The sequence below is a fragment of the Lethenteron reissneri genome, chromosome 59, assembly GCF_015708825.2.
Source record: "Lethenteron reissneri isolate LAM-NWPU_2019-01 chromosome 59, ASM1570882v1, whole genome shotgun sequence".
Classification (NCBI taxonomy): Eukaryota; Metazoa; Chordata; class Hyperoartia; order Petromyzontiformes; family Petromyzontidae; genus Lethenteron; species Lethenteron reissneri.
In genome coordinates, this window is record NC_083837.1 from 1,973,018 (window position 1) to 1,999,051 (window position 26,034).

The 26,034-nt window shown below is 49.2% G+C and overlaps 1 protein-coding gene across 5 annotated transcripts in view; it reads right to left on the bottom strand.

Annotated features, from left to right (window-relative positions):
- The window catches only part of LOC133357751 (rho GTPase-activating protein 26-like), a 152,012-nt gene that overhangs the window by 35,778 nt on the left and 90,200 nt on the right, over positions 1-26,034 (bottom strand). For all 5 annotated transcript variants that reach the window (XM_061575859.1, XM_061575858.1, XM_061575857.1 and 2 more), the window contains exons 3-6: positions 14,511-14,606; positions 13,385-13,446; positions 11,804-11,875; positions 6,394-6,495 (exon numbers count right to left, since the gene is read on the bottom strand). In XM_061575859.1, the coding sequence (XP_061431843.1) occupies positions 6,394-6,495; positions 11,804-11,875; positions 13,385-13,446; positions 14,511-14,606 (332 nt within the window). The remainder of the gene's footprint in view (positions 1-6,393; positions 6,496-11,803; positions 11,876-13,384; positions 13,447-14,510; positions 14,607-26,034) is intronic.

The window sequence follows — 26,034 nt, forward strand, 5'->3', positions numbered from 1 at the left end:
CCACGATCAATAATATTGTCAACGTCATAAATCATCATCAATGGTACCACCATCACAATCATCGTCATCAGCAAAATTATCATCATCACCATCAGCATCGATATTATTAAAATCGGCAGCATCAGCAGATTACGATCATCAGCATCATCCACCACGATCAATAATATTGTCAACGTCATAAACAGCAGCCTTGGATGTACGTTAAACTTCTTTCGCAACGTACATAGCTAACCGTGCTTCATAATCAGCAGCGTCATCATCATCATCATCGCCATCGCCCTCTGGAGTGTATAAAATAAGTAACGCATTGTAGAATGTCGTACAGAGTGCCAATAAGCAAACGTCACCCTACCCCCGCCCCGACTGTGAAGACTGAAACCTGGTTAATGTTTGCCAATGTCGGGGGGGCAATAACGTTACAAGATTCTGCCGGAACTTTGTGGTCACGTGTCCCTCTGTCACTGCGAATGTGTACGTGTCAGCGTGTACGTGTCAGCGTGTACGTGTCAGCGTGTACGTGTCAGCGTGTACGTGTCAGCGTGTACGTGTCAGCGTGTACGTGTCAGCGTGTACGTGTCAGCGTGTACGTGTCAGCTCGTAGTGTAGCGGTTAGCGCTACGCTGCGCTACGAACCTAGCGACCCGGGTTCGATTCCCGCTCACGGCCAACACCCAGTGACGATTATCTGAACCGGTCCTGGGGCCTTCCCCTAGGTCGACTCAGCCTCAAATGAGTACCTGGTGCGGTGTGTAAACATCGTCACTGGGGAGACAAAGGCGGTCGGGCGTGGTGCTGGCCACCCACCCCCTCGTGTGCTGTTCCGGCCTTCATAGGTGCTCGCTAACAGCACTTGCCCCTATAGTCTGTTGAGGCTACACGGGGGATCTTGTCTTTGTTAGATGCGGGAGGGGAGCGGTGGTGCCGCGGTTTGCGTGCCACGCCCTACAAAGCCCGAGTTCGATACCCGGTTAAATGTCTGCACCGGTCCTGTGCCTCCCCTTTAGGTCGACTCAGCCTCAAGTACCCTGGTGCGAATTTCGATTTAAAGCTTCTTTCGTGACTGCAGGGATTCATCTTCTTGGTTCTTTCGGTAAAGTCATCACGTAGAAGGGAAATAATAAAATAATAAAAATAAAACATAATAAAATACAATTCTCACGACGTTTCGGCCACAACGCAAGCAGCCGTCCTCAGGTGAAGAACAGGTCTGTCGGAAAGACAGTGTCTGAATGAACAGGTCTGTCGGAAAGACAGCGTCTGAATGAACAGGTCTGTCGGAAAGACAGCGTCTGAATGAACAGGTCTGTCGGAAAGACAGCGTCTGAATGAACAGGTCTGTCGGAAAGACAGCCTCTGAATGAACAGGTCTATCGGAAAGACAGCGTCTGAATGAACAGGTCTGTCGGAAAGACAGCATCTGAATGAACAGGTCTATCGGAAAGACAGCGTCTGAATGAACAGTCTATCGGAAAGACAGCGTCTGAATGAACAGGTCTGTCGGAAAGACAGCGTCTGAATGAGCCATTCAGACGCTGTCTTCCTGACAGACCTGTTCTTCACCTGAGGACGGCTGCTTGCGTTGTGGCCGAAACGTCGTGAGAATTGTATTTTATAATGTTTTATTTTTATTATTTTATTATTTCCCTTCTACGTGATGACTTTACCGAAAGAACCAAGAAGATGAATCCCTGGTGCGGTGTATAAACATCGCCACTGGGGAGACAAAGGTGGCTGGGCGTGGTGTTGTCATTGACCTCCATGGGTGCTAACCACTTACAGCACTTTCCCCAACAGTCTATTAAGGCTATATGGGGGATCTTTGTATTTGTCTTTGTATGTAGGAATGTATGGGTGTGAGCCTCGTTCAAAGTACAAGTCCCATCGTGACATTACCGTACAGGTTAAAGTACACTGGCAAACACATCATGCATCTTTATCGAGGTGTGTGTGTGTCTGTCTCAGGCAGTCAACCCGTGGCACCTGCTGGGTCTGTCCCGTGACCTCCCGCCAGCGGGCGTTCGATACTTCCCGTGGCCTTGAAAGTGCACATAGCCTGGCACAAGCGCCGTGGTGACGTCACCGCCACTCAGTGGCGAATGGCGGTTGTTGTTGTGTGTCTAGGTAGATGTGTGTGTCTGTCTGCACGTGTACGTGTGTCTGTGTATAAACATCGCCACTAGGGAGACAAAGGCGGCCGGGCGTGGTGCTGGCCACCCACCCCCTCGTGTGCCGTGCCGGCCTTCATAGGTGCTCGCTAACAGCACTTGCCCCTACAGTCTGTTGAGGCTATACAGGCGGGGGAGAGAATCTTTGCTGATCTTAAAGGTGCACTGAAAAATGTTGACACTCCGACTGATGCTCCTGCTGTTGTGGAGTGACTCATGCAGCCAGCTATGGCTGCAGGGTTTGGTAGTACATGTTGTTTATGTCGTTTATTGTGAAAATTCGGTCACAGTTCCTATGATCACTGTTGTTTCATTGCTTTCATGGCTTTATTTTGGTGATTTTAGAAAAGTTTTTCGGTTTGGCCATGTTTGTTTGTTGTAGTACAGAGTTAGACTGATGGCCTAAATCTAAGTTGTCTTGTGGTTGTTGTTGTTTGACTTGCATCCCACTGGGATTTGTGCACACAGTGTTGGTATACGGTGTCTTTTGTCTGCAATATTTTGCTGTCTTTTCTTGGATTTTCTGTTTGCACTTAGTCACATAGTCACTTTAAGATGTTTTCTTGTTCATATTTTAGTTTTTTGTTTGTTGCGGTTGCACCCGATTCAAGAGCCGAATGGCTCACAGGGCTCTCTCTATACCTAATAAATGAAACTTGAAACTTGTCTTTGTGATTGTGACCGAGAGGATGAAGACAAATGAACGAATAGCGAATGAACGAAAACGGCAAACTTGAGCGAGTGACTCAGCGGACGGGCGAACGAATCTCAACAAACGAGCGGAGTAATTCCAGAATCATCTTCTTGGTTCTTTCGGTAAAGTCACGTAGAAGGGAAGTAATAAAATAATAAAAATAAAACTAATAAAATAATTCTCACGACGTTTCGGCCACAACGCAAGCAGCCGTCCTCAGGTGAAGAACAGGTCTGTTGAAAAGACAGCGTCTGAATGAACCCATTTATTTAATATTTTTCATTCATTCAGACGCTGTCTTTCCAACAGACCTGTTCTTCACCTGAGGACGGCTGCTTGCGTTGTGGCCGAAACGTCGTGAGAATTATTTAATGTTTTATTTTTATTATTTTATTATTTTCCTTCTACGTGGTGACTTTACCGAAAGAACCAAGAAGATGAATCCCTGCAGTCACGAAAGCGGTCGAATTGCCGATCTCACGAATCAACGAGCGAGTCCATCGCAAGCGGACGAATGACCGATAGAAACAACGAGTGATAGAAACAACGACCGAATGAATGAATGAATGAGCGAGTGAAGGAGTGATTGAACCAACGACCGAATGAATGAATGAATGAGCGAGTGAAGGAGTGATTGAACCAACGACCGAATGAATGAATGAATGAGTGAGTGAACGAGTGATTGAACCAACGACCGAATGAATGAATGAATGAGCGAGTGAACGAGTGATTGAACCAACGACCGAATGAATGAATGAATGAGTGAGTGAACGAGTGATTGAACCAACGACCGAATGAATGAATGAATGAGCGAGTGAAGGAGTGATTGAACCAACGACCGAATGAATGAATGAATGAGTGAGTGAACGAGTGATTGAACCAACGACCGAATGAATGAATGAATGAGTGAGTGAACGAGTGATTGAACCAACGACCGAATGAATGAATGAATGAGTGAGTGAACGAGTGATTGAACCAACGACCGAATGAATGAATGAATGAGCGAGTGAACGAGTGATTGAACCAACGACCGAATGAATGAATGAATGAGTGAGTGAACGAGTGATTGAACCAACGACCGAATGAATGAATGAATGAGTGAGTGAACGAGTGATTGAACCAACGACCGAATGAATGAATGAATGAGTGAGTGAACGAGTGATTGAACCAACGACCGAATGAATGAATGAATGAGTGAGTGAACGAGTGATTGAACCAACGACCGAATGAATGAATGAATGAGTGAGTGAACGAGTGATTGAACCAACGACCGAATGAATGAATGAATGAGTGAGTGAACGAGTGATTGAACCAACGACCGAATGAATGAATGAATGAGCGAGTGAACGAGTGATTGAACCAACGACCGAATGAATGAATGAATGAGTGAGTGAACGAGTGATTGAACCAACGACCGAATGAATGAATGAATGAGCGAGTGAACGAGTGATTGAACCAACGACCGAATGAATGAATGAATGAATGAGTGAGTGAACGAGTGATTGAACCAACGACCGAATGAATGAATGAATGAGCGAGTGAAGGAGTGATTGAACCAACGACCGAATGAATGAATGAATGAGCGAGTGAAGGAGTGATTGAACCAACGACCGAATGAATGAATGAATGAGCGAGTGAAGGAGTGATTGAACCAACGACCGAATGAATGAATGAATGAGCGAGTGAACGAGTGATTGAACCAACGACCGAATGAATGAATGAATGAGTGAGTGAACGAGTGATTGAACCAACGACCGAATGAATGAATGAATGAGCGAGTGAACGAGTGATTGAACCAACGACCGAATGAATGAATGAATGAGTGAACGAGTGATTGAACCAACGACCGAATGAATGAATGAATGAGTGAGTGAACGAGTGATTGAACCAACGACCGAATGAATGAATGAATGAGTGAGTGAACGAGTGATTGAACCAACGACCGAATGAATGAATGAATGAGTGAGTGAACGAGTGATTGAACCAACGACCGAATGAATGAATGAATGAGCGAGTGAACGAGTGATTGAACCAACGACCGAATGAATGAATGAATGAGTGAGTGAACGAGTGATTGAACCAACGACCGAATGAATGAATGAATGAGCGAGTGAACGAGTGATTGAACCAACGACCGAATGAATGAATGAGTGAGTGAACGAGTGATTGAACCAACGACCGAATGAATGAATGAATGAGCGAGTGAACGAGTGATTGAACCAACGACCGAATGAATGAATGAATGAGTGAGTGAACGAGTGATTGAACCAACGACCGAATGAATGAATGAATGAGCGAGTGAAGGAGTGATTGAACCAACGACCGAATGAATGAATGAATGAGCGAGTGAAGGAGTGATTGAACCAACGACCGAATGAATGAATGAATGAGCGAGTGAAGGAGTGATTGAACCAACGACCGAATGAATGAATGAATGAGCGAGTGAACGAGTGATTGAACCAACGACCGAATGAATGAATGAATGAGCGAGTGAACGAGTGATTGAACCAACGACCGAATGAATGAATGAATGAGCGAGTGAAGGAGTGATTGAACCAACGACCGAATGAATGAATGAATGAGCGAGTGAAGGAGTGATTGAACCAACGACCGAATGAATGAATGAATGAGCGAGTGAAGGAGTGATTGAACCAACGACCGAATGAATGAATGAATGAGCGAGTGAACGAGTGATTGAACCAACGACCGAATGAATGAATGAATGAGTGAGTGAACGAGTGATTGAACCAACGACCGAATGAATGAATGAATGAGTGAGTGAACGAGTGATTGAACCAACGACCGAATGAATGAATGAATGAGTGAGTGAACGAGTGATTGAACCAACGACCGAATGAATGAATGAATGAGTGAGTGAACGAGTGATTGAACCAACGACCGAATGAATGAATGAATGAGCGAGTGAACGAGTGATTGAACCAACGACCGAATGAATGAATGAATGAGTGAGTGAACGAGTGATTGAACCAACGACCGAATGAATGAATGAATGAGCGAGTGAAGGAGTGATTGAACCAACGACCGAATGAATGAATGAATGAGTGAGTGAACGAGTGATTGAACCAACGACCGAATGAATGAGCGAGTGAACGAGTGATTGAACCAACGACCGAATGAATGAATGAATGAGTGAGTGAACGAGTGATTGAACCAACGACCGAATGAATGAATGAATGAGTGAGTGAACGAGTGATTGAACCAACGACCGAATGAATGAATGAATGAATGAGTGAGTGAACGAGTGATTGAACCAACGACCGAATGAATGAATGAATGAGTGAGTGAACGAGTGATAGAAACAACGACCGAATGAATGAATGAATGAGTGAGTGAACGAGTGATTGAACCAACGACCGAATGAATGAATGAATGAGTGAGTGAACGAGTGATTGAACCAACGACCGAATGAATGAATGAATGAGCGAGTGAACGAGTGATTGAACCAACGACCGAATGAATGAATGAGCGAACGAGTGAAGGAGTGAAGGAGTGAAGGGGGCACAGCGGTATGACCTCAGTGAGGAGGGTCTCCTTCTTCTTGGAGGATAGGCTGACGTGTTTCTCCAGCTGCGTGTAGTACTTGTCGCTCTCCTTGTCAAACTTCTTCTTCTCGTCCTGAGACACACACAACAACAACCACAACCACAACAACAACCACAACAACCACAACAACCACGTGAGGATCACCACAACCACAACAACAACCACAACAACAACCACAACAACAACCACAACAACAACAACAACGACCACGTGAGGATCACCACAGCCACAACAACAACCACAACAACAACAACAACGACCACGTGAGGATCACCACAGCCACAACAACAACAACCACAACAACAACAACAACCACGCACACACGTGAGGATCACTACAACAACCACAACAACAACCACAACAACAACAACCACACACACACCGCGTGAGGATCACCACAACAACAACAACAACCACACACACACCGCGTGAGGATCACTACAACAACCACAACAACAACCACAACAACAACAACCACACACACACCGCGTGAGCATCACAACAACAACCACAACAACAACCACACACACACCGCGTGAGGATCACTACAACAACCACAACAACAACCACAACAACAACAACCACACACACAACAACAACAGCAACCACGTGAGGATCACCACATTCACAACAACAACCACAACAACCACAACAACCCACACACACCGCGTGAGGATCACCACAACAACCACAACAACAACCACAACAACAACCACAACAACAACCACAACAACAACCACGCACACACCACGTGAGGATCACTACAACCACCACAACAACGCACACACCACGTGAGGATCACCACAACAGCCACAACAACCACAACTAGCTCGCCTGGTATACAGGAGGTCGTGGGTTCGATCCCGACCCTGACGCCTGCTGCTGTATATTTGGAGTTTGCATGTCTCTCTCTCATCATCACAGTGGCTTAGAGATGTTAACTACCTTGCCTGGTGTACAGGAGGCCGTGGGTTCAATCCTGACCCTGACGCCTGCTGCTGTTTATTTGGAGTTTGCGTGTCTCTCTCTCTCACCGTGGTGAGATGTTAACTACCTCGCCTGGTCTACAGGAGGTCGTGGGTTCAATCCCGACCCTGACGACGCCTGCTGCTGTATATTTGGAGTTTGCGTGTCTCTCTCTCTCTCAGTGGTGAGATGTTAACTACCTCGCCTGGTGTACAGGAGGTCGTGGGTTCGATCCCGACCCTTACGATGTCTGCTGCTGTATATTTGGAGTTTGCGTGTCTCTCTCTCTCTCCGTGGTGAGATGTTAACTACCTCGCCTGGTCTACAGGAGGTCGTGGGTTCAATCCCGACCCTGACGACGCCTGCTGCTGTATATTTGGAGTTTGCGTGTCTCTCTCTCTCCCCGTGGTCGCGTGGATTTTTATCTGGGTCCTCCGTGTTCTTCCCTCCACATTTAGAATTAACGTCACGCGTTTAGAGCGTTCGCCTGCTATAAATGTATACGTGATGAGCCGCTACGTTGAGCTATCATTTGTGGTTCACACTGCTTATATGTCTGTCTATATGTCTCTGGTTCTGTGTTGTATCTCTCTCTCAAATGTAGCATTCTCAGGAAGAACGTAATCAACCAGGTAGGGTGTTGACCGTTATGTTATCCGACTCTCTCTGTTGTATTACATTACATTTCTAAGTGTACTAGATTTGTGTTTCTATTTCATTTATACCTGATGACGATTGCTCGTGTTGCAATCGAAACGTCGTATGCTAGTATTTAATTTATTATTTTATTTTTCGATTTAAAGCTTTCGTGACTGCAGGGATTCATCTTCTTGGTTCTTTCGGTAAAGTCACGTAGAATACGTTTATTATTTTATCTTTATACGCGACTTTACCGAAAGAACCAAAGAGTACTATCATTTGTGATCGCCAGAAAGAAGCGTCGTAGCCTCAGTTGGGGCCTTAACTGTTCAAAGAAAAAAAAAGTTTAGTTTTAAGGTTGTTTACATACTGTACTATACCGAGATATGCACACTGTACACACTGTACCACACTGTACTGTAGCGAGTTCGATTCCCGCTCACGACCAGCACCCGTGAAAATGATCTGAACCGGCCCGGGGGCATCCCCTAGGTCAGGGGTCGGCAACCAAAATAACACGAAGAGCCATTTCTTTCCAATTCAGTACAAAATTCAGTATTTCAAGAGCCGCAATGCATCTGAGTACATACTGTACATATCGTCAAGAAGCAGCCCGTAAAGAGCCGCATGCGGCTCCGGAGCCGTAGGTTGCCGACCCCTGCCCTAGGTCGACTCAGCCTCAAGTGAAAACCAGATGCGATGTGTAAATACCGCCGCTAGGGGTGATGAGGGCGGTTGGGTGTGGTGCTGGTCACCCACCCACCCCTCGTGTGCCGTGCCGGCCTTCATTAGGTGCTAGCTAACAGCACTTGCCCCAACATTCTGTTAAGGCTACACGGGGGAACTTTGTTTGTCTTCGGTGGTAGCGGTGGTGGTAGTGGTGGTGGTAGTGGTGGTGGTAGTGGTGGTGGTAGTGGTGGTAGTGGTGGTGGTGGTAGTGGTGGTGGTGGTAGTGGTGGCGGTGGTAGCGATGGTGGTAGTGGTGGTGGTAGTGGGGGTAGTGGTGGTGGTGGTGGCAGTGGTGGTAGTGGTGGTGGCGGAGGTGATAGTGGTGGTGGTGGTAGTGGTGGTGGTGGTGGCAGTGGTGGTGGCAGTGGTGGTAGTGGTGGTGATAGTGGTGGTGGTAGTGGGGGTAGTGGTGGTGGTGGTGGCAGTGGTGGTAGTGGTGGTGGTAGTGGTGGTGGTGGCAGTGGTGGTAGTAGTAGTGGCGGTGGTGGTAGTGGTGGTTGTGGTGGTGGTGGCAGTGGTGGTAGTGGCGGTGGTAGTGGTGGTAGCAGTGGTAGCGGTGGTGGTAGTGGTGGTAGTGGCGGTGGTAATGGTGGTAGCAGTGGTAGTGATTTAAAAACCTTGCACCATCCCACCACACTCTGAATCAAAGTCCCCTTTAAAATAGAAAAAACAGTTAAACATTCCCAATTAGCTAACAGAGAATTCCATGACGCCTGCCTCACTACAGAGCCCGCACAAGCGGGCCCTTTAAAAGCTTAGAGAACGGAGAAGAATGCACGGAACGCTGTCGAGAGGGATGCTCTGCGCACAGGAATTAAACTAAAAACGTAGATTTAAAGCTTCTTCCGTGACTGCAGGGATTCATCTTCTTGGTTCTTTCGGTAAAGTCACGTAGAAGGGAAATAATAAAATGATAAAAATTATAAAACAATTAAATTCTCACGACGTTTCGACTGCAACACAAGCAATCATCCATCATCAGGTGTGAAATCTCGATTTAAAGCTTCTTCCGTGACTGCAGGGATTCATCTTCTTGGTTCTTTCGGTAAAGTCACCACGAGGTAGTCAACATCTCACCACAGAGAGAGAGAGACACGCAAACTCTAAATATACAGCAGGCGTCGTCAGGGTCGAGATCGAACCCAGGACCTCCTGTATACCAGGCGAGGTAGTTAACATCTCGTCACCGTTGGCAACCCTTGCGATCCGGATGATCAAGCAGTTGCGATTCCATCTCATGTAACAACTCTGAGGCTTAAAGTTGCGTTCAGAATGGGTCAGCCTTGACGGGAGGTTACCGCAACCCCCGAGTTACACAAGGACAGATGGGTTAGTGTTGCAGCATGTGAGCGGGTGAGTTGGTGTTCGAATGGGCGGGCAAGTGAGTGAATGTGTGCGATTCGCTGCTTGCGTGAGCGAGTAGACTAGTGAGTGGGTGAGTGTGTCGGTAACTGGCTGCGTTTCGATTTAAAGCTTTCGTGACTGCAGGGATTCATCTTCTTGGTTCTTTCAGTAAAGTCACGTAGAAGGGAAGTAATAAAATAATAGAAATAAAACATAACAAAATAATTCTCACGACGTTTCGGCCACAACGCAAGCAGCTGTCTTCAGGTGGAGAACAGGTCTGTCAGAGTCTGCCTTCTCAACAGACCTGTTCTTCACCTGAGGATGGCTGCTTGCGTTGTGGCCGAAACGTCGTGAGAATTATTTTGTTATGTTTTATTTTTATTATTTTATTACTTCCCTTCTACGTGACTTTACCGAAAGAACCAAGAAGATGAACTGGCTGAGTCTCTAATAGCAACACAACTTTTAAACTAAACTTTCATTAATTTCAGATCATCTTTACGAAAGCCATCGTAACCACGTATTTACGAACGGATGAGTGAGTATGTAAAAGAGTGAGTGAGTGGATGAGTGGGTGGGCGAGCGAGCGGGCGAGTGTGTAGGTGGGCAAGTAAGTATGAGTAACTGGCTGAGTGAGACTCACACAGACCCACAGATTTATGTAAAGTCCCATAGACTCCAGATAAAGAGCCATAAATTTAAACCAGTAGAAACCAGTTAACGGGTTGCTTAACATGTAGCAATGTCTCTAGCGATGGCCGTAACACGTTCAGCTTTTTTACTGAGAAACAAAGAGAGTTGCCACAGCAAAGACTTGCATAGAGACCCATAGACTCACACAGAGAACTACAGACTCACACAGACCCACAGACTCACACAGAAACTCACACAGAGACCCACAGACTCACATAGAAACCCACAGACTCACACAGAGATCCATAGAACCACACAGCGACCCGTAGACTCACACAGAGACGCATAGACTCACACAGAGAACCATAGACTCACACAGAGACACAGACTTGCATAAAGACCCATAGACTCACACAGAGACCCATAGACTCACACAGAGACCCACAGACTCACACAGAGACTCATAGACTCACACAGAGACCCACAGACTCACACAGAGACCCACAGACTCGCACAGAGACCCACAGACTCACACAGAGACCCACAGACTCACACAGAGACCCACAGACTCACACAGAGACCCACAGACTCGCACAGAGACCCACAGACTCACACAGAGACCCACAGACTCACACAGAGACCCACAGACTCACACAGAGACCCGATAGACTCACAAAGACATGCATAGACTCACACAGTGACCCATAGACTCACACAGAGACGCATAGACTCACACAGAGAAGCATAGACTCACACAGAGACACAGACTTGCATAAAGACCCATATACTCACACAGAAACCCATAGACTCACACAGAGAACTACAGACTCACACAGACCCACAGACTCACACAGAAACTCACACAGAGACCCACAGACTCACACATAGAGACCCACAGACTCACACAGAGACCCACAGACTCACACAGAGACCCACAGACTCGCACAGAGACCCACAGACTCGCACAGAGACCCACAGACTCACACAGAGACCCACAGACTCACACATAGAGACCCACAGACTCACACAGAGACCCACAGACTCACACAGAGACCCACATACGTACCTTGGCAGCGCCAATTTGATCTTTGCGAAACCTCTCCAACGGAGTGATCAACACGTCGCACACGCTAGCTATCTGTAAACAAACGGTAAAGACAACAACAATTGAAACGGACTTAATCGGAAACTGTGTTGAGGCTTGTGGGTCAGTGTTGAGACTGTGTGTCAGTGTTGAGTCTGTGTGTCAGTGTTGTGTGTCAGTGTTGAGGCTGTGTGTCAGTGTTGTGTGTCAGTGTTGTGTGTCAGCGTTGAGGCTGTGTGTCAGTGTTGTGTGTCAGTGTTGTGTGTCAGTGTTGTGTGTCAGCGTTGAGGCTGTGTGTCAGTGTTGTGTGTCAGTGTTGAGTCTGTGTGTCAGTGTTGTGTGTCAGTGTTGTGTGTCAGTGTTGAGTCTGTGTGTCAGTGTTGTGTGTCAGTGTTGAGGCTGTGTGTCAGTGTTGCCTCAGCGTTGAGACTGTCAGTGTTGAGTCTGTGTGTCAGTGTTGTGTGTCAGTGTTGAGTCTGTGTGTCAGTGTTGAGTCTGTGTGTCAGTGTTGTGTGTCAGTGTTGAGTCTGTGTGTCAGCGTTGAGTGTCAGTGTTGAGTCTGTGTGTCAGTGTTGTGTGTCAGTGTTGAGTCTGTGTGTCAGTGTTGTGTGTCAGTGTTGAGTCTGTGTGTCAGTGTTATGTGTCAGTGTTGAGTCTGTGTGTCAGTGTTGTGTGTCAGTGTTGAGTCTGTGTGTCAGTGTTGTGTGTCAGTGTTGAGTCTGTGTGTCAGTGTTGTGTGTCAGTGTTGAGTCTGTGTGTCAGTGTTGTGTGTCAGTGTTGAGTCTGTGTGTCAGTGTTGTGTGTCAGTGTTGAGTCTGTGTGTCAGTGTTGTGTGTCAGTGTTGAGTCTGTGTGTCAGTGTTGTGTGTCAGTGTTGAGTCTGTGTGTCAGTGTTGTGTGTCAGTGTTGAGTCTGTGTGTCAGTGTTGTGTGTCAGTGTTGAGTCTGTGTGTCAGTGTTGTGTGTCAGTGTTGAGTCTGTGTGTCAGTGTTGTGTGTCAGTGTTGAGTCTGTGTGTCAGTGTTGTGTGTCAGTGTTGAGTCTGTGTGTCAGTGTTGTGTGTCAGTGTTGAGTCTGTGTGTCAGTGTTGTGTGTCAGTGTTGAGTCTGTGTGTCAGTGTTGTGTGTCAGTGTTGAGTCTGTGTGTCAGCGTTGAGTGTCAGTGTTGAGTCTGTGTGTCAGTGTTGTGTGTCAGTGTTGAGTCTGTGTGTCAGTGTTGTGTGTCAGTGTTGAGTCTGTGTGTCAGTGTTGTGTGTCAGTGTTGAGTCTGTGTGTCAGTGTTGTGTGTCAGTGTTGAGTCTGTGTGTCAGTGTTGTGTGTCAGTGTTGAGTCTGTGTGTCAGTGTTGTGTGTCAGTGTTGAGTCTGTGTGTCAGTGTTGTGTGTCAGTGTTGAGTCTGTGTGTCAGCGTTGAGTGTCAGTGTTGAGTCTGTGTGTCAGTGTTGTGTGTCAGTGTTGAGTCTGTGTGTCAGTGTTGTGTGTCAGCGTTGAGTCTGTGTGTCAGCGTTGAGGCTCAACGTTATCTCCTGCAGCCTCAACACCGACACGGTTTGCCTGGATCGCACGCACCATCCTCTCCCTCTCGTCCTCCATGGAGCCCAGGAGCTTTGCGAACTCTTGGAGTGATCCGGCTAAACAGCACGAAGCACGGGGACAGGGAGGGGAGCAGTTACAGCGACGACGAGAAAAAACAAGGAACCCTAATTAGCATGCCGGGCTCGTTATCGTCTGTGTGTGCGTTGAACTTCTTTCACACCATACATGCTGGTCAAAAGGCGCTGTGGAAGAACACCACAAACACGATGATATCATATCATGGGACCTCCTTTGCCAGTACCAAAATATACTAAAAGGGGTTTTTCCCCCTTTTTTCTGGCAACAAAACTGACACCTTTTGCAAGGAGTCATGCTTACATTAACCACAATACTTGCAGTCAAATGCAAACAAAAAACACAACTCTGATAATTTATGCACTGTCCTTGAAACTGATTGGTCCACACCAGAGACAGCTTTCTTTAGAGCCTAGTCTCATATGGTGTTCGACCAGATGACGCCAAAAGGCGCACACAGTTCAAAGACAACTCACTACCAGAGTAATGAGAGCTCGGGGTCAGCAGCTACATCATGGGACCTTCTTTGCCAGTACCAAAATATACTAATAGGGGTTTTTCCCCTTTTTTTCCGGCAACAAAACTGACACCTTTTGCAAGGAATCATGCTTACATCAACCACAATACTTGCAGTCAAATGCAAACAAAAAACAATACTCTGATAATAGATGCATTGTCCTTGAAGCTGATTGGTCCACACCAGAGACAGCTTTCTTTTCTTGTTTTTTGTCTCTGGTGTGGACCAATCAGTTTCAAGGACAATGCATTTATTATCATAGCATGTTTTTTGTTTGCATTTTGGCTGCAAGTATTGCGGTTAATGCAGACGTGAATTTCAGTTTTATTGCCAGAAAAAAGTGGGAAAATCCCTATTATCATATTTTGGTACTGGCAAAGGAGGTCTAATGATGTAGAACAAGCAAGTTCTTGCGACACCGTGCGCACCCTCACCTACACCGTCACCTCTAGTCCTCGCCCTCACCCGGTTCAGCGACGTCCACGCGAGAACTCGGGCTACGTGACGTGGGTACGCGAGCGAGTGAACGAGCGTGCGAGCGGGCGTGCGAGCGTGTGCGCCACTCACTGATGCTGACTTCGTCGTCCGTGGAGGCGTCGCCGATGCAGTCGAACTTGAAGCTGGCCAGCGACTGAGCGAACTTCCTCTTGGCCTGTGACAAATCTGCAAAACGACGACACAGACCCAAGCGCAGTCTGTCAGCGGGGGGCGGGCGGGCGGGTGCACGGGTGGCCTCGCCGGGGACGTTGAGCCAGCAAGGCTGAGACGCTGGGTTCAAGCCCAGAGTCAGAGTGACTTTCTCTCGTTCTCTTAGATAATTCACGATGGCCGTGTCAGAGACACTGAACCAGCAAGGCTGAGACGCTGGGTTCAAGCCCAGAGTCAGGATGTCTCTCTCTCTCTCGTTCTCTTAGCGAATTCACGATGGCCGTGTCAGAGACACTGAACCAGCACGGCTGAGACGCTGGGTTCAAGCCCAGAGTCAGGATGTCTCTCCATAAAGAGGTTCACGATGGCCGTGTCAGAGACACTGAACCAGCACGGCTGAGACGCTGGGTTCAAGCCCAGAGTCAGGATGTCTCTCCATAAAGAGGTTCACGATGGCCGTGTCAGAGACACTGAACCAGCACGGCTGAGACGCTGGGTTCAAGCCCAGAGTCAGGGTGTCTCTCCATAAAGAGGTTCACGATGGCCGTGTCAGAGACACTGAACCAGCACGGCTGAGACGCTGGGTTCAAGCCCAGAGTCAGGATGTCTCTCCATAAAGAGGTTCACGATGGCCGTGTCAGAGACACTGAACCAGCACGGCTGAGACGCTGGGTTCAAGCCCAGAGTCAGGGTGTCTCTCCATAAAGAGGTTCACGATGGCCGTGTCAGAGACACTGAACCAGCACGGCTGAGACGCTGGGTTCAAGCCCAGAGTCAGGATGTCTCTCCATAAAGAGGTTCACGATGGCCGTGTCAGAGACACTGAACCAGCACGGCTGAGACGCTGGGTTCAAGCCCAGAGTCAGGGTGTCTCTCCATAAAGAGGTTCACGATGGCCGTGTCAGAGACACTGAACCAGCACGGCTGAGACGCTGGGTTCAAGCCCAGAGTCAGGATGTCTCTCCATAAAGAGGTTCACGATGGCCGTGTCAGAGACACTGAACCAGCACGGCTGAGACGCTGGGTTCAAGCCCAGAGTCAGGGTGTCTCTCCATAAAGAGGTTCACGATGGCCGTGTCAGAGACACTGAACCAGCACGGCTGAGACGCTGGGTTCAAGCCCAGAGTCAGGATGTCTCTCCATAAAGAGGTTCACGATGGCCGTGTCAGAGACACTGAACCAGCACGGCTGAGACGCTGGGTTCAAGCCCAGAGTCAGGGTGTCTCTCCATAAAGAGGTTCACGATGGCCGTGTCAGAGACACTGAACCAGCACGGCTGAGACGCTGGGTTCAAGCCCAGAGTCAGGATGTCTCTCCATAAAGAGGTTCACGATGGCCGTGTCAGAGACACTGAACCAGCACGGCTGAGACGCTGGGTTCAAGCCCAGAGTCAGGGTGTCTCTCCATAAAGAGGTTCACGATGGCCGTGTCAGAGACACTGAACCAGCACGGCTGAGACGCTGGGTTCAAGCCCAGAGTCAGGGTGTCTCTCCATAAAGAGGTTCACGATGGCCGTGTCAGAGACACTGAACCAGCACGGCTGAGACGCTGGGTTCAAGCCCAGAGTCAGGATGTCTCTCCATAAAGAGGTTCACGATGGCCGTGTCAGAGACACTGAACCAGCACGGCTGAGACGCTGGGTTCAAGCCCAGAGTCAGGATGTCTCTCCATAAAGAGGTTCACGATGGCCGTGTCAGAGACACTGAACCAGCACGGCTGAGACGCTGGGTTCAAGCCCAGAGTCAGGGTGTCTCTCCATAAAGAGGTTCACGATGGCCGTGTCAGAGACACTGAACCAGCACGGCTGAGACGCTGGGTTCAAGCCCAGAGTCAGGATGTCTCTCCATAAAGAGGTTCACGATGGCCGTGTCAGAAACACTGAACCAGCACGGCTGAGACGCTGGGTTCAAGCCCAGAGTCAGGGTGTCTCTCCATAAAGAGGTTCACGATGGCCGTGTCAGAGACACTGAACCAGCACGGCTGAGACGCTGGGTTCAAGCCCAGAGTCAGGGTGTCTCTCCATAAAGAGGTTCACGATGGCCGTGTCAGAGACACTGAACCAGCAAGGCTGAGACGCTGGGTTCAAGCCCAGAGTCAGGGTGTCTCTCCATAAAGAGGTTCACGATGGCCGTGTCAGAGACACTGAACCAGCAAGGCTGAGACGCTGGGTTCAAGCCCAGAGTCAGGATGTCTCTCCATAAAGAGGTTCACGATGGCCGTGTCAGAGACACTGATACCAGCACGGCGAAGATAATGGGGGTTTAAGAGTCAAACCCTGGCTTTGTCCCTTGCACGGGGGTTCATAATGACCGTGTCAAAGACGCCACCAGCAGCGTTGAAATCCTGGCTCCGAGCCCTGACACAGGGATGTCTCTCTCTCTCTCGCCTCTCTCTTTCAGGGGATGCACAATGCGTTGATCTTCTCCATCAAGAAGGTCACAATGGCCATGTCGGGAACACCGAGCCAGACAACCGAGACCCCCTTCGGGTTCGAATTGCGGCTTCAGCGAGCGAACAAACCGAGGTTGTTTAGCGTGGCGAGCACGGACACCGATGACCGCACAAAAACAATCAACGACATGAAGTTTGGATTTTTCGCTTTCGTTAAACATTCAGCCCCCCGCCACCCCCATCTAACCGAGGCGACAAGTCGAGCCTGTGTGCGGTCATCGCCCGCGTGTGTGCGCGCACCTAGCCTGGCACAAGCGCCGTGGTGACGTCACCGCCACTGACCGCCGGCGAATGGCGGTTGTTGTTGTCGTCGAGTACGGGGAGCGGTGGTGCAGCGGTTAGCGCGCTTGCGCTTCAAGGCCGATCGAACCGAGTTCGATTCCCGCTCACTGCCATCCAACACCAGTGGCGATTTTCTGAACTGGTCCTGGGCCTCTCCTAGGTCGACTCAGCCTCAAAAAAGTACCTGGTACAGTGTGTAAACATCTCCGCTGGGGAGACGGAGGCAGCCTCCCCTTGCGTGCCGTGCCGGCTTTCGTAGGTGCCACTCGCTAGCAAACACTTGCCCCACTCACTAGCAAACACTTGCCCCAACATTCTTTGGTTCTTTCGGTAAAGTGACGTATAAAGATAAAATAATAAAATAAATTAAATACTAGCATACGACGTTTCGATTGCAACACGAGCAATCATCATCAGGTATAAATGAAATAGAAACACAAATCTAGTATACAGTGATACCTCGGTTCACGAACGCTTCTGTTCACGAACAACTCGGTTCACGAACAGAAAAGTTCATAACAATACGCTTCTGTTCCCAGGCTGTCACGTGGTCGTGACTTCCTGTAGGAAGATCGTGGAGAGAAGAAGAGACACTGAAAGAAGTACTGTGAGTACTGTGAAGACACTTTCAGTGACTTTTTGCTTTTTGGTGTGCTTTTTAGCACATACAGTACTGTACTGTACTACTGTACTGTACAATACTGTACTTACTGTATTGTACAGTTCACCCGTTTGAGTGCTTACTGAAGTCATCTCAAGCCAGGTTAGTGTTCTCTCTTTATACATTACTATACTGTACAGTACTAATGTGTATTGTAATGTGTTTCATATTTTTGTGCTTCAAAAGCCAAAGAAAAGGTCAGAACGGATTAATCGGGATTTACATTGAACCCTGTGGGGAAATATGCCTCGGTTCACGACCAATTCGGTTCGCGACCCGAGTCAGTTCACGAATTAAGTTTGTGAACCGAGGTATCACTGTACTTAGAAATGTAATGTAATACAACAGAGAGAGTCGGATAACATAACGTTCTTCCTGAGAATGCTGCATTTGAGAGAGAGATCAAACACAGAACCAGAGACATATAGACAGACATATAAGCAGAGACAGATATCACAGAGATACATAGAGACAAACATAGGCACTCTCTCTCTATGTATCTCTGTGATATCTGTCTGCTTATATGTCTGTCTATATGTCTCTGGTTCTGTGTTTTATCTCTCTCTCAAATTTAGCATCCTCAGCATTCTCAGGAAGAACGTAATCAACCAGGTAGGGTGTTGACTGTTAAGTTATCCGACTCTCTGTTGTATTACATTACATTTCTAAGTCTACTAGATTTGTGTTTCTATTTCATTTATACCTGATGACGATTGCTCGTGTTGCAATCGAAACGTCGTATGCTAGCATTTAATTTAATTTATTATTTTATCTTTACACGTCACTTTACCGAAAGAACCAAAGAATAATTCCTGCAGTCACGAAAGCTCCAAATTTAGTTTTTACTTGCCCCAACAGTCTGTTAAAGACCGTCTTTGAGTAGCGAGAGTGGCGGCGTAGTGGTTAGCGCGCTGCGCTACGAGCCCGGCTACCAGAGTTCGATTCCCGCTCACGGCCAATGAGGGCGACGAACATCTGAATAATCTCCCGGGCCTCCTACGCAAGGAGGCCGGCTACGCTTCAAGCGAGCACCTGGTGCGGTGTCGAGTCAACATCAACGCTGGCGGGGAGACAAAGGTGGCTGGGGAGTGGTGGCCGGGGCGTGGAATGTTCCAGCCACACCGACGCCCCCCCCGCCCCACCTCGTGTGTCATGCTGGACTTCGCTGGGCGCGAGTAAGGAATCAACGAGCGACGGGGTCACCGTCAAAAGGTCGCGAGGGCCGATCTCCGTTGGGAAGCGTCGCTATTCGATTCCATGCGCGCGTGCCCCAACTCTCCCGGACTTAAATTTCGATTTGAAAGCTTCTTTCGTGACTGCAGGGATTCATCTTCTTGGTTCTTTCGGTAAAGTCACGTGACTCTCCCGCACTTGTTTTTAAGCGAGTCAATTTTTTTTGCTCAAACTAAAATAAATAAATGTACGCACGTGTAAATGTTAAATAAGTAAATAACGGCTTATCTGCCGGCTAAAACCAGCGAGCGCCAGAGAGAGAGAGAGGGGGGGGGGGCAGGCAGGATTTCCTGCCCGAGGTCAAAGTTCGTATCAGCGTTAAAGCGTAAACATCCACCCCCTCCCTGGCATGCCCCCCCCTCTCTCCTCCTGTGGGGGGCTGTTGAGTGTACAGGCGGATGGGAGGGGTGGGGCTAAGTTCTGGGCTACGAAGTAACGGAGGGCAGAGGGGGGGTCGGTAATGCACTAGGTGGGGAGGGGGGCTCCATTTCATTCTTTGCACAAGGTGTGGCCTCATGCCAACCAGGGGACAAGACTGAGAGAGAGAGAGAGACACCCACATCAGGGGTTGGGACCCCTCAGATAGACTCCAAGACCCCCAGACCCAGAGCTTGAACCCAGGACCTCAACGGTGCTGGATCAGTGTCTCTGACACAGCCATCAAAGACCCCCCTGAGAGAGAGAGACACAGACCCCCAGACTCAAGGCTTGAACCCAGGACCTCAACGGTGCGAGGTCAGTGTCTGACACGGCCATCAAGGACCCCCCTGAGAGAGAGAGAGAGACAGACCCCCAGACTCAAGGCTTGAACTCGGGATCTCAGCGGTGCTCGCTCAGTGTATCTGACACGGCCATCACGAACCCCTCAGACAAACACACAGACCCCTAGACCCCCAGGACTTGCACCTAGGTCCTGAACGGTACCGGCTCAGTGTATCTGACATGGCCATCATGAACCCCTCAGACAAACACACAGACCCCTAGACCCCCAGGACTTGAACCTAGGTCCTGAACGGTACCGGCTCAGTGTATCTGACATGGCCATCATGAACCCCTCAGACAAACACACAGACCCCTAGACCCCCAGGACTTGCACCTAGGTCCTGAACGGTACCGGCTCAGTGTATCTGACACGGCCATCACGAACCCCTCAGACAAACACACAGACCCCTAGACCCCCAGGACTTGAACCTAGGTCCTGAACGGTACCGGCTCAGTGTATCTGACACGGCCATCACGAACCCCTCAGACAAACACACAGACCCCTCTACCCCCAGACTCAAGGCTTGAACTCAGGAGCTCAGCGGTGCTCGCTCAGTGTCTCTGACATGGTCGTTATGAACCCCCCTGAGAGAGAGAAACACACCCAGAGACCCTTGAAACTAAGTTCCTTAGCGGTGTAAGAATTGTCGTTTTTTTATTTTCATGGTTATTAATGTGATAGCACTTCGGGGTGGCCGATTCGTTCCATCAAGGCGCCGGGGCATTATCACTGGCGTAGGGGAGGGCGCTCATCCAGCAGTGGATTGAGAAAGGCCTGCTGATGATGCTGCTGCTGATGATGCTGCTGATGCTGCTGCTGATGATGCTGCTGATGCTGCTGCTACCGCCAAAGCTGTGTAAACAACACATCAGTGCTACGAACCTTCCTCTGTCTGTGCCGGTCACTGTCCTGGCAGATGCCAATAATCGGGATTAGCACCGCCGGTCAAATCCACCGCAAGGCCACTTACGCCTTAAGTCGTTGCGGACACCGCTAACGAGCCGAAGTCGTTAATCCACCGAGAGAAAGGCGGGAGAGAGAAAGGCTCACACAGAGACCCACAGACTCACACAGAGACCCACAGACTCACACAGAGACCCATAGACTCACACAGAGACCCACAGACTCACACAGAGACCCACAGACTCACACAGAAACCCACACACTCACACAGAGACCCATAGTCTCACAAACAAACCCATAGACTCCTCACACAGAGGCCCATAGACTCGCATACAAAAACACAAAGCTCTGCAAAGACCCATAAACTCTCATATAGACACACAGAGGCACAGGTAGACACCCACAGACTCTATATAGACCCATAGACTCACGTAGAGACCCACCGACTTGCATATACAGCCAATGGCTTACACGGACTGAATTGTGATTAAACCTGGTTCGCAAGTGCAATGGGGGCCACCTGGTCTACAGGAGCACGTGGGTTCGATCCCGACCCTGACGATGCCTGCTGCTGTATATTTGGAGTTTGCGTGTCTCTCTCTCTCTGTGGTGAGATGTTGACTACCTCGCCTGGTCTACAGGAGGTCGTGGGTTCCATCCCGATCCTGACGACGCCTGCTGTATATTTGGAGTTTGCGTGTCTCTCTCTCTCTGTGGTGAGATGTTGACTACCTCGCCTGGTCTACAGGAGGTCGTGGGTTCCATCCCGATCCTGACGACGCCTGCTGTATATTTGGAGTTTGCGTGTCTCTCTCTCTCTGTGGTGAGATGTTGACTACCTCGCCTGGTCTACAGGAGGTCGTGGGTTCCATCCCGATCCTGACGACGCCTGCTGTATATTTGGAGTTTGCGTGTCTCTCTCTCTCTGTGGTCGTGTGGATTTTTCTCCCGCTTCTCCGGTTTTTCCCCTCCACATCTAGAATCAACACCACTCGTTTAGAGTATTTGGCTGCTATACATTTCCACGTGACGACGACGATGACGATAAGCGACTTCAACGAACTATCATTTGTGTGAGTCAGGTCACTTCTGAAAACAAAGCTACACGGTTCAGTGGGTTTTAAAAAACAGCTCGTAGTTTTTAGCGGACAACGCGTCGATTTGCAGCGAGATACTCGAAACAGAAACGGTCCCCCGAGAAAAAACGCGACGCCGATAACAGCGGCTTGGGAGTAGAACTTCGGACAAGTAAAACCCGTAAAAACAAAGTTTTTCACTATAAATCCTTTATATGCGTGGCGGCTAGAGTCCTCTCGTCCTCTGGCTTGAGATGGCCGCCACCTATGGGTCAGATGATTGCCTGCCACAATTAAGCAATTGGTAATTAAATATGAAATTTTTTTTTCCGAAAAAGTGGAAAATTAATTGTCACGCACAACGAGTCTGTGTGCAAAATGTCAGCTCGATTGGATCACGGGAAGTGGGTTAAAAAACGACCGAAAGATTTGCACGGTCGTAAGCGCGCAAGCAAGCAAGCACGCAAGTGAACTTAATATAAAGGATTTAAAAAAGGAAAAAAAATACACAACGACCGCACGATATCCTACATGACGAGACACACAGAAGGATGGACATTTTTTTTTTAAAAGGCCGAAGAGAGATACAAAGGCAGCGTTGAGCCGCAGTGCTGCTGGCCTTAATAGGTGCTCGCTAACAGCACTGGCCTGCACTGGTTGTCAGGCTATACAAACGGGAGGGGGGTGGGATGGAGGAAAAGGTGGGGGAGCGATCTTCATCTTATTAATAGTTCACACAAAAACAACGCACAGCCCCTTCATTTGTCCACTGTGTCTGTGCCAGGCTAGGTGCACTTCTGAGGTCACGGGTCACGTGTGACGGTTACTCCTCCTCTGTGCCGACGTCCCACGCTCCAGAGGTCGCAACGAGGTACCCGATACCCGTACCCTACCCGATACCCTACCCGTACCCTACCCGATACCCGTACCCTACCTGATACCCGTACCCTACCCGATACCCGGCTACCCGTACCCAGCCGGGTACGGGTAGGTCGTGAGTCACTGGTGAGTCACCGTTTGTCACTCATTTCCCAACGTCTTGTCTCTTCTCACAATTCAAGTTCCTAGAATCAACCCACCCGCGCCTGCAACATGGCTTCATCCCAGAGGTCGCAATCGGGTACCCGATACCCGTACCCTACCCGATACCCGGCTACCTATGCCTGGCGGGGTATCGGGTAGGGTACGGGTACGGCCGGGTACGGGTACCCGTTTGCGACCCTGGTGCGGCCGGGTACGGGTACGGGTAGACTGTGAGTCACCGGTGAGTAACCATTTGTCACTCATTTCGGGTAGGGTACGGGTACGGGTAGGGAACGGCTACCCGTACCCAGCCGGGTACGGGTACCCGTTTGCGACCCTGGTGCGGCCGGGTACGGGTACGGGTAAGGAATCAAAACCCGTTTGCGACCTCTGCCACATCCCCCACCGCCAAAGCCGATGTTTTCACCACCCCGCGTCTTACCCAGCGCGCTCCAAGTATGGTGAAATAACCACTTCCACCACAACCTCGCAGGGCGTGGTGGGGGCAAGGCCCTCAAAACCAGCGATGGATTTGACAAACAAGGCTACATAGTTCACAATCAACGTGTTTGGGTGTTAGATCGCGTTATTATTTATAAATGTGTCGTAACCCTCCACCACCCGACACGGCCAATCGGTAAAAAGTGTCACGTTGACAAAAGACAAAATAGTTCACTGCTTTAGCCCACCGGTGTGTTGAAGCGTGAAACCACAACATTTACAATTTGAGTAGTACGACGTTTCGCTGGTAATTGCATCCAGCATCATCGGGCAATTCGAAACGTTGTACTCAAAAATTGTAAATGTTGTGGTTTCACGCTTCAACACACCGGTGGGCTAAAGCAGAGAACTATTTTGTCTTTTGTCAACGTGACACTTTTTTTACTGATTGGCCGTGTCGGGTGGTGGAGGGTTACGACACATTTATAAATAATAACGCGATCTAAACCCAAAAACGTTGATTATGAATAATATTGGTCGGGAAAGCCTCTGCTACGTGTTCAAGGCTACATAGGCACCCACCCAAAAGGCTCCCTCATCCGTCGGCTAAAACGTTGGGTGAATATCTAACCAATTACGATGACTGTAAACATTTGGCAACGCTACGAAGTCACCTTGACAGACCTACTCGATGTATGACGTGAGGGCTGTGCAAGCGGGTGGCGTTGTTTTTTTTTGTGTATGTGGACTCAAGGTGCACATGGCCTGGCACAAGCGTCGTGGTGACGTCACCGCCACTTAGTGGGGAATGGCGGTTGTTGTTGTGGTGTGTGTGCGGACTGATGGGATTTGTAAAAAAAAAATTTAAGCACTTTTATATTTCGATTTAAAGCTTTCGTGACTGCAGGTAATCATCTTCTTGGTTCTTTCGGTAAAGTCACGTAGAAGGGAAGTAATAAAATAATAAAAATAAAACATAATACAATAATTCTCAAGACGTTTCGGCCACAACGCAAGCAGCCGTCCTCAGGTGAAGAACAGGTCTGTCGGAAAGACAGCGTCTGAATGAACCCATTTATTTAATATTTTTCATTCATTCAGACGCTGTCTTTCCGACAGACCTGTTCTTCACCTGAGGACGGCTGCTTGCGTTGTGGCCGAAACGTCGTGAGAATTATTGTATTATGTTTTATTTTTATTATTTTATTACTTCCCTTCTACGTGACTTTACCGAAAGAACCAAGAAGACACTTTTATATTATAAAAAGTACTTTTGGCAAGGAGGTGCACTGCCTGTCCGTTTGCTTATTAAATTATTGAACTGCACGATTTGACTACTCGGCGAGGGCCGTGATGTCGCAACGCGGGGAGAGCGCTGGGAGGAAACTTGGCCCGGCGTTAGTTTTTCCTGTCCCTGACGACATTTCGCTCCAAAATATCTGGCCTCCGAAGAGGAAAACAAAAGACACTCGCGACGCTCAACACGCACACGGGGGCGGCAGGGAGAGAGAGCGAGAGTAGGGGGAGGAGTACAGGAGAGAGAGAGGAGCTGGGGGATGTGAGCTACCCGTCGGAGGCCGTCGGACTGCGAGAAGGGCTGCGTGCAGAACGAGTGAGAGCGAGAGAGTGAGCGAGAGAGTGAGCGAGAGAGTGAGTGAGAGAGTGAGCGAGAGAGCGAGCGAGAGAGCGAGCGAGAGAGCGAGCGAGAGAGCGAGAGAGAGAGTGAGCGAGAGAGCGAGAGAGAGAGTGAGCGAGAGAGTGAGCGAGATAGTGAGCGAGAGAGTGACCGAGAGAGTGAACGAGAGAGTGAGCGAGAGAGTGAGCGAGAGAGTGACCGAGAGAGTGAGCGAGAGAGTGAGCGAGAGAGTGACCGAGAGAGCGAGCGAGAGAGAGAGCGAGAGAGCGAGCGAGAGTGTGAACGAGAGAGAGAGAGCGAGAGAGTGAGCGAGAGAGTGAGCGAGAGAGTGAGCGAGAGAGTGACCGAGAGAGTGACCGAGAGTGTGACCGAGAGAGTGAGCGAGAGAGTGAGCGAGAGAGTGAGCGAGAGAGTGAGCGAGAGAGTGAGCGAGAGAGTGACCGAGAGAGTGAGTGAGAGAGTGAGCGAGAAAGAGAGCGAGAGAGTGTGCGAGAGAGTGACCGAGCGAGTGACCGACCGAGTGACCGAGAGAGTGACCGAGTGACTGAGAGTGAGCGAGAGAGAAAGCGAGAGAGTGACCGAGAGACCGAGAGAGTGAGCGAGAGAGGTGTGGGTTTACATAAAGCAAAGTAACAAAAAAATGTACGAAATGATGAACGAAGCAAAGTGCCGACTACACAGAGCATCTTCTTGTTTTCACCGATCGTAGTAAAAAAAAAAGTAAGGGCTGGCCAGTCGAAGAGGGGAGAGCGAGAGAGAGCGAAACGTGGCCATATTCCAGAAGTCCGCACGTTTCAGGATATTGTCGCAAGCAACCGTGACCCTCATCTTGCGACGAGGGCAAAACAACAGGGCCACCCCCTCCCTCCCTCTTCCTTCTACATCCTCCATCTCCTCCCTCCGTCCCAAACCCCCATCCAACACCGGATCAAGCCCCTCACAACAAGCGACAGAATTGACGACGAGGGCGGACT